Genomic DNA, 9809 nt, shown 5'->3' on the forward strand with positions numbered 1-9809 from the left:
AAGGCGAGAGAGACAATTTTCTCCTCGTCATCCGAAGGCTTTTCGCACAAGAAACCTGAAACAAGGTTTCGAGGCCCTTAAGCGAAAGTCAGTCCTTTCAGGACAGGTCCAGCGTCCTGGTTGCAGCCATTAGGACAGCTCTGACCCTATGCAGTCATCGGAAAACTGCTCGCCGCCTAACAAAAGCGTAACACAGACTCCGAGAGTCTTTTTTGTTGGCAAAGTGTTGCGGTCACAGACGTTACCCTCGTCTCTTACCGCAACCATTTCCGTTGATCCTAAATGGGTTTCACGGCAAGACATGCAGAATATGCTTGCCTCCCTTATGGAAGACTATTCTGCCGATTAGTCCGTTGAGCCTAGCCGTTTATCTCATCGAGATCCTGGCTGTCAGCCAACCTAACGTTCCTTTGTGCTTCCTGTTGACGTTGGCGTAGCTAAGTCACGTCAATCAGGTTGTTTAGAACCACACTCGATGCGGTCTCGTGTGGATTTTCAGCCACATTTGGACGTTAGGCCACTTGCTGATGCTCCTGTTGATGTTCAGGACGTTCGCTAACAATCGGAGTTGACTTGTTTTAACGCTGTGCGTCAACCTCCGCATTCTAGAGTTGTTTTGACTGCTCATTCTAGGCAGTCAAAGCAGTCTCGAGTGGACGCTGTGCGTCCTCACGCACTTGTTGTTGTTGACAGTTCACAGACTGTCAAGCAGTTAAATGTCGTTGCGTCCTGGTCTCTCGCACCTGTTGTTGTTGACAGTTCACAGACTGTCAAGCAGTTACATGACGTTGCTTCCTGGTCCGCTACTAATGCACCAGTGCGTGTGGACTCTGCTTGTAAAGCATTGCCACCACGGTAGGTCTCTCCCTTGCTTGAGACTCAGCGATTATCGGACAAGGTTCCTTTAGATGAGGAAGTTGCTGTTCCCCCTCCTACTGATATTCCCTTGAGGACTCTGTCAGACGGAGAGGAGCCTAAAGCTGCTTAGCCCTCTATGGACTTTAATTTAATCATGCTGATTTTTAAGGATTTTTGTCCGGATCTTTTTGTAACTGCTGCTCCTCGTTCGCCTAAACGTCAGAGCTTACACTAGGCCTAGCTACTTCGAAGCCGTTGTTTATAAGCTAGTGCTCTCTCGCTCTCCTAGAGAGCTTTACGTTTGCTAGGCGACTGGTTTATCACCAGGAGGAGTTTGGGGGATACAGCCTTTGCTTTCCCTTCTTTTAAACTGGCTTACGAGCCTTTGAAGTTTTGCTGTACATTATGTCATGCATAAACAAGGCTTTCAGGGATGGAAAGCGGTACCGCCTCAGTCGCTAACCCCGTCTGTTGCCGCACTTGCTCCCGTAGACCCTAAATGGGCTTTGCTGCAAGACATGCAGTCCAAGCTTGCGTCCTTGATGGAGGACTTTAATGCGGAGAAGGTTGCTGCTGAACCTTCTGGCCAACAACCTTCCAAGCGGTCGGTTGTGCGCCCTGTTGACGCTGAGGTAACCTTCTCGCGTCTACCAGTTGAGGTGGTTCCTCCACCGATGCGACCCAGTGTGGGTTGCCAGCCGCACGTTGACGTTAAGCGACGCTCGGAGGTGGTTGTTGACGTTCAGGACGTTCAACAACCATCAGAGGTGACTTGTTTTGACGCGGTGCGTCAACCTCCGCAACCCGGTATGGTGTTGACTGCACAACCCAGACGGTCTAGACAGTCTCGGGTGCACGCTGTGCGTCCTCGCGCACCCATGGTTGTTGACAGTTCACAGACTGTGCAGCAGTTCCATGACGTTGCGTCCGGCTCCGTCACGCATGCACCAGTGCGACCGGACTCAGCGAGCCAGACGTTGCCCACTCCGTTGCCGTTTCCTCATCAGTTTTCGGATGAGGAACTATCTGATGAGGACGTTGCTGAACAACAAGACGATCAGCCCCCAGAATAGATCAAGCCCTGCTATCCATCCAGAAGATGCTGAAGAAGGAACGCTGCTCAGTCAGGCTGTGGATGAGTCTGGTAGGGACGCTGTCATCCCTGGAACAGTTTGTATCACTAGGAAGACTACCCCTCCGTCCTCTTCAATACCATCTGGCTTTTCACTGGAAAAAGGACAAGACGCTAGAAGCGGTCTCGATCCCGATTTCCGGAAAGATAAAGTCTTGTCTGTCTTGGTGGAAGGACAAGATCAACCTAAGAGAGGGTCTTCCCCTGGCTGTTCAGACTCCCCACCACGTTCTCTTCTTGGACGCATCGGACTTGGGCTGGGGCGCGACACTGGACGGTCGGGAATGCTCAGGTCTGTGGAACTCGAGTCAGAGGAGCATGCATATCAACTGCAAGGAGCTGTTGGCAGTTCATCTGGCCTTGAAAAGCTTCGAGTATCTCCTTCGAGGCAAAGTGGTGGAAGTAAACTCGGACAACACCACGGCCTTGGCGTACATCTCCAAACAAGGAGGTACCCACTCACTGACGTTGTACGAGATCGCAAGGGACCTGCTCATCTGGTCAAAAGGTCAAGACATCTCCCTAGTAACGAGGTTCATCCAAGGCGACTTGAACGTCATAGCAGATTGTCTCAGTCGGAAAGGGCAAGTAATTCCAACCGAATGGACCCTCCACAAGGATGTGTGCAAGAGACTTTGGGCCACTTGGGGTCAACCAACCATAGATCTCTTTGCAACCTCGCTGACCAAGAGGCTTCCAATCTATTGCTCCCCAGTCCCGGACCCAGCAGCAATACATATAGATGCCTTCCTCCTAGATTGGTCACATCTGGATCTCTACGCATTCCCACCGTTCAAGATTGTCAACAAGGTACTGCAGAAGTTCGCCTCTCACGAAGGGACAAGGTTGACGTTAGTTGCTCCCCTCTGGCCCGCGAGAGAATGGTTCACCGAGGTACTTCGATGGTTAGTAGATGTTCCCAGAAGTCTTCCTCTAAGGGTAGACCTTCTACGTCAGCCACACGTAAAGAAGGTACACCAAAGCCTCCACGCTCTTCGTCTGACTGCCTTCAGACTATCGAAAGACTCTCGAGAGCTAGAGGCTTTTCGAAGGAGGCAGCCAGTGCGATTGCTAGAGCAAGGAGAGCGTCTACCATTAGAGTCTACCAATCGAAGTGGGAAGTCTTCCGAGACTGGTGCAAGTCAGTTTCTGTATCCTCGACCAGTACCTCTGTAGCTCAAATAGCTGATTTTCTCTTATACCTGAGAAAAGGACGATCCCTTTCAGCTCCCACTATCAAGGGCTACAGAAGCATGTTGGCATCGGTCTTCCGGCATAGAGGCTTAGATCTTTCCAACAATAAAGATCTGCAAGACCTCCTTAAGTCTTTTGAGACCACCAAGGAGCGTCGTTTGGCTACCCCTGGATGGAATTTAGACGTGGTACTAAGATTCCTCATGTCAGACAGGTTTGAGCCGTTACAATCAGCCTCCCTGAAAGATCTCACTCTTAAGACTCTTTTCCTGGTATGCTTAGCTTCGGCTAAAAGAGTCGGTGAGATTCATGCCTTCAGCAAGAACATTGGATTTTCGTCGGAAAAAGCTACTTGTTCGCTGCAACTTGGTTTTCTAGCCAAAAATGAGCTGCCTTCTCGGCCTTGGCCTAAATCTTTCGATATTCCCAGCTTATCGGAGATCGTAGGCAATGAACTAGAAAGAGTCTTATGCCCTGTTAGAGCTCTTAAGTTCTATTTAAAGCGCACTAAACCTTTACGAGGCCAATCTGAAGCTTTATGGTGTTCAGTTAAGAAACCATCCTTGCCTATGTCAAAGAATGCTTTGTCATACTTTATCAGATTGCTAATACGAGAAGCTCATTCACATCTGAGTGAGGAAGACCGAGCTTTGCTTAAAGTGAAGACGCACGAAGTTAGAGCTGTAGCAACTTCCGTGGCCTTTAAGCAAAATAGATCTCTGCAAAGTATAATGGACGCAACCTATTGGAGAAGCAAGTCAGTGTTCGCGTCATTTTACTTGAAAGATGTCCAGTCTCTTTACGAGAACTGCTACACACTGGGACCATTCGTAGCAGCAAGTGCAGTAGTGGGTGAGGGCTCAACCACTACAATTCCCTAATTCCATATCCTTTTAATCTGTCTCTTGAAATGTTTTTAATGTTGTTTTTATGGGTTGTCCGGAAGGCTAAGAAGCCTTTCGCATCCTGGTTGATTTGGCGGGTGGTCAAAGTCATTTCTTGAGAGCGCCCAGATTAGGGGTTTGATGAGGTCCTGTTGTATGGGTTGCAGCCCTTGATACTTCAGCTCCTAGGGGTCTGTCAGCATCCTAAGAGGATCGCGAGGCTCCGTAAGGAAGACGTACTTATAAGGCAGAGTAATCGTCTAAGTCGACTTCCTTACCAGGTACCTATTTATTTTGTTTTTGTTATTTTGATAACTTCTAAAATGAAATAAAAACTCTTAGCTCATAAGATGTGAACATATTTAACTGGTCTCTACCCACCACCCTGGGTGTGAATCAGCTATATATTCACCGGCTAAGTTAAATATTTAAAAATGATATTTTAATTATAAAATAAATTTTTGATTATACTTACCCGGTGAATATATAAATTAAACGACCCTCCCTTCCTCCCCAATAGAGATGCAGTGAGATGAGAAGAAATTGAGTCTTTGTTTACATTGAGTATGGTATCTGGCCGACAGTTGGCGCTGATGGGCACACCCGCAACCTGTGTAGCGATCGCTGGCGAGTTTTTTGTACAGTTTTTTGTCTGTCGGGCAACAGAGTTGCAGCTATATATTCACCGGGTAAGTATATTCAAAAAATTATTTTATAATTAAAATATCATTTTTGTGGAACCAATAAACAAATTAATATCACTGCATTATTTAAAACTATAAATCTAGATCATCAATTTATGCGTCAAGAGATAATTTGACCTATCATTGTATCAAACATGATTCATTTTATCCTGATAATTATTGCCAATCATTCAGAACGTAGCTTAAATTAACCAGTTAATTAAATCATCCTTCTGGAGATAATTTTTCATCAATCACATGCAAGAGATTATTTTATTCAGTTATAACATTTAACTGAGAAAGTTTTTAATCAATTATTTTATCTGACAGAGATGGAAATTTCTGATGGTACTTTTGTCCGATCAGCCGAACGACTCTCCAGCTGACTGTTCGTGGCCTCCTTGCCCTCCGTCTCTAGCCGAACTCAGCCTTCTTATGCGTCGCCTTCATCACAAGTGGAGGGTATGTAGTGATTAATGCTAGACCACTTGCACTATTACTAAAGGAATGGCATTTTCAATGTCAAAAGTGATTTAAGTGCTTATTCTTCTACCGTTTCTGTAGTAATTTCTCCTATACCTCTTTCGAACATGTTTTAAATTTGTTTGCACTGTAAATTTCTTTGGCACGTTGACTGAAGTTTCCTCACTTCATCAATAACAGGGAAAAATCCCAAATAAAAATATAGAGTTTAAGGTATCTTTATAAATTATTTTACTCTAGATTTCCCATATACCTGATGTGTGAAAGAGTTATTACTTCTGATTTCTGTTTTGTGTACTTCATCCTGAATTTCATCAATGCTTAGTCATCACAATATTCTTGGCCTTCCTGTTGATCTTTACCCTGCTGTATCTACTATTGTTGCTATTTTTCTATCCTCACCACATGCAATGTGTCTTTGAGATCTGTTTATTTTTCTACTTCTGGACATCAACATCATATTGCAACTTCATATATGGGACAAGTGTTTTCAGTGTTAAGAATAGTAATTTGATGCCTATGCTGCTGTAAGAGTGGATTCTCCAATTGAGTATTTGCACCATTTCTGCCTATGTGTGTTTGCTATGATTATGCATCTTTTGATTTTGAATTATGTATAATTTTTTAGCTTTGTAGGCATCACACTGCAAAATACAGACTGAGCCTGAGGTTTATATTTTAGATGTGGCAATCACTTGAATGGTTGTTATTCAAAATTAATTTCTGACCAAACATTTATACTGTTCTAATTGTGAAGGATATAAAATTTATTTATTTTCTTGACAGTGTCATCGCTATCGCCTCCAGTTTGATCAAACAGCCAGAAACAGAATGAGGGAGAAAGTCACAGCATCAATCATATTTAAGGACAGAAAAGCATCATATACGAAAAGGTAAGCTTTATTTTGTGTCTCCAGGTTGTCGTAAGAAGTTTTAATTTTGATTTTACATTAAATTTCTCTTTATTTATGTATTTTTATTTATAGCCAACTACAATGTGTTTCATATAATCCAAACTCAAAATGATGTCGAGTTGGTTAGAATTCATTGAAAACCTTTGCCTTCTTTCCTTCCAATCTTTGAATGTAGTCGACCCCTAATATATCAGGAGGAGGTAAAGGCCTCAAGAGTATAGATAAGACACATTTTCAAAGCAAGGATTGATTACACCAGTGAATATCTAATTTAACCCTTATCTGAGTATCTGACTTGTGGGATACTTTACTAGGTAAAATTAGGTGAAATTAAGTCATGTTATTTTGTGAGGCTGGCTTAATCTCAGTTTTATCATTCAACTGCATATAAAACAAGAACAAATTGTAATTCAAGTACTGTATATTTTGTCTAATAGATGGAGTACATCTTAATCCTTATATGGGTGAAATATGCATATATTTCTAGAGGGAAAGTTTTCTTTTGAAATTTGAAATAGTAATTAAAAGGGCAATTTCTATTGGGGGGGGGGGGTTGCGATATTTACCAAAGAAAGAAGAGAATGGACAAAGTCTTTTATGGATGATACCGGTTAAATACTTTTGTCATAGAAACCCTATGATTTTTTTTGAGGCTGCCCTTTTGTAACCATACTTTTGGGAGATTTTACTTTGAAAGATGATTTTTGGTCTAATATCTTTTTGGAGAATTGGTACTGTCACTCCATTAAGTAAATGTTTGTGGTAGCTCTATCCCAGCTGATTACCACCCAATTCCCTTAACTCCCATATTTCATATAGTTGTATAAGGTCTTTTGGCAAAACATTTAAATAGGAATGGTGAAGGTAATCAACTGTTCCTTAGTTTGCAATTTAGCTTTTGCAAAGGCCTTGGAGAATGTAATGCCCTTCTTACAATCTCCAGTGCTGTACAGAAATCCTTTGATTGTGGTCAGGAGGTTTGTATGAATAGCTTTGATTTTAGTGCTGCGTTTGACTGTATTAATCATGGATCCCTTGTTTTCAAACTCAAACACTCGGGAGTAGGTGGGTCCTTTATTAGCATCATTATTGATTTGTTTAATAATAGATTGCAAAGAGGAGTTATAGATGGGCACCATAGTGAGTACATGTAATATATTGGTACATTACATTTTTATGCTATATACTAATACACGAAGTGGTTTGGCCTAGAAAATAAGCTCGTTGCACAGGCAGATGATGCTACTCTCTTTGCCTCAATTCCATCTTCTGAATATAGATCTGGGATTGCTGAATCCCTTAATGAAGATCTATCTAAAATTGGTGCACGGGGCTAATTACGGGGCATGAAGTTGAACCCTAACAAAACTCAAAGTATGATTGCAAGTACGTCCAGGACAGTGGCTCCTCAACATTCCAGCATTGATAATATATCTCTAATTCTATATGACTCCTTTAAAATTTCAGGGTTGATTCTTGATTGCAAATTCACTTTTGAGAGAAACTCATTTGGTTTGTTTCTTCAAGTGCACAAAGAATTGGCCTATTAAGAAAGTCTTTTAAGATTTTCAGTGATCAGTCTATTCTGAAGAAGTGTTTTAATTCTTTTGTTCTACAATGTTTTGAATATTGTTCTCCTGTTTGGTCTTCAGCTGCTGACTCTCATCTTAATTTGTTGAACAAAAACTTGCAGTCTATATTTCTTATTCTTGATATAATATTAATCTCTAGCACTGTTGTTCAGTTAGTTCTTAATTCTGACAATCCTGTATGTAGTACTAGGCATGCAGTTAATTCTAAGTTATGCCTTCTCTGTCATAATACTCAATACTACAAAGTATTCTAGAAGTTATATTCCAGCTGTGTCCAGATTGTGGAATGACCTTTCTAATCAGGCAGTTGTATTGGTGGAACTTCAGAAGTTCAAACTTGCAGCAAATGTTATGTTGCACAGTCTGACGTAAGTCTCCCCTCATAGTTTATATTGACAGATGAATTTTAACATTGTTGCTGATCTTAAGGTATTTTATAGTGAATATTCATTACTTATGTAGTTTATTTTCTTTCCTTCCTGGGCTATTTTCCCTGTTGGAGTCCTTAGGCTTATAGCATACTGCCTTTCCAACTAGGGTTGTACCTTAGCTAGTGATAATAATATTAATGATAATAATATGGATAGATTTTGTCATGAATTAACCATTGTTACAAATTATTTTATGTTACATGGGTCGTTTCACATGGGCACTTATACAGTATCCTAACTCCAAACGTTTCTTTAAGTTACCAGAAAATAATTTCATTGGCATAATTTAAGCCACGAGTACAAGTTTGGCTAAAATCTAGCAGCCAACATTGGTTGTTGGGTGAAATTCTTGAGGCAAAATAGTATGCTCATATGATGCTATCTACAATAATGCCGAAATGGTCCAATCAAAGTCAATCACTCCCTTATTTGAGAGAGTGATTTATCATGTCCACATATGAATTTATTAATCTATCTTTAATCTTATCACAATATGACTTTTATTTTAGATATGAATAAGTGCCTCAGTTACTCGATGCTTGAAAAACAATTTCCACTCTATTCTTCTGATAATCATATCACCAAGAGTTTTTCTTTCTAGTCCCGTTTGTGCCTTGTTCCCAAAGATGCCGAAACTTGGTTTCAAATGTTTGTAACTTGATTAGAATTAGGGTTGTGAAATATTGGTGACATGACTCGAAATAACAACACATTATTCAATTTATTTAAAAGTTAGTTATTTTTTTACATCTTTCTATTCTTATCGTGTGGAAACTTGCCTGTTCCAGAGGAATGTTTGTCATTATAATAACAGAAGTACTGTAGTAGTAATAGTAGTAATGAGAATAGATAAACTTTTACACTCTTTAAGGCCTCACTTGATATTTAAAAAAAAAAAAATGTCATTTGAAAAAGCCGTTCAAGGAGTGAATTCCAACCCGATGGCAGTTAACAAAACACCTGTTCCTTTCTCATTGACTACTGATTTCTGGGAATTTTTAAAGGAAGATATATGTAATATATAAAATAGAAATACATAATGTGCGAGAAGCATTAATTTCAGCGTCTTTATCATGGGATTTATCTCTGTGCTTAAGTAAATTTTATTTCAGAAATTAACTCATTTTGAACCTACTATCCAGAAGAATTTTAGAATCAACAGCAATTGCTCTTGATTACTGTAACATGCTTATGAATCACTTAACCCTTTTACCCCAGGGTATTTGGAAATTTCCAACCCTTAACCCCCAAGGGTTATCTATTATTCAAGCACATTTTGCAGTATATATTTTTCAAATTGCTCTAACAGCCTTAATTTTTGTCATAGAGAGGTCAGGTTGGTCTCATTCTCTTGGAAAATGCCTGAATTTTCTCAAAAAATTATAAAAAAAAAAAAAAAATTGTAAATAGCATTTTTTTTTTGAAGGGACGTACCAGTACGTCCATGGGGGTAAAGGGATGTGTTTTGTGAAACGTACCAGTACTGTACGTCCTTTGGGGGTAAAAGAGTTAAAATCCATATGTTATGTGAAATGAGTCTGTCTATATGTTCACACATGTAGCCATTATAATGTTTTTTTAGCAGCACATATTATTTTGTAGGTTAGGCCACAAAATTGGTTTTGCGTGTATATATCC

At 40.6% G+C, this 9809-nt stretch overlaps 1 protein-coding gene across 1 annotated transcript in view; it reads left to right on the forward strand.

The window, feature by feature from the left end:
- Window positions 1–9809, forward strand: part of LOC137617170 (unconventional myosin-Ia-like) — a 265917-nt gene that overhangs the window by 234802 nt on the left and 21306 nt on the right. Inside the window, exons 22-23 of the mRNA XM_068347029.1 lie at window positions 5082–5213; window positions 6021–6127. Coding sequence (XP_068203130.1) covers window positions 5082–5213; window positions 6021–6127 — 239 coding nt within the window. The remainder of the gene's footprint in view (window positions 1–5081; window positions 5214–6020; window positions 6128–9809) is intronic.

The sequence above is a fragment of the Palaemon carinicauda genome, chromosome 23 (genome assembly GCF_036898095.1).
Source record: "Palaemon carinicauda isolate YSFRI2023 chromosome 23, ASM3689809v2, whole genome shotgun sequence".
Lineage (NCBI taxonomy): Eukaryota > Metazoa > Arthropoda > Malacostraca > Decapoda > Palaemonidae > Palaemon > Palaemon carinicauda.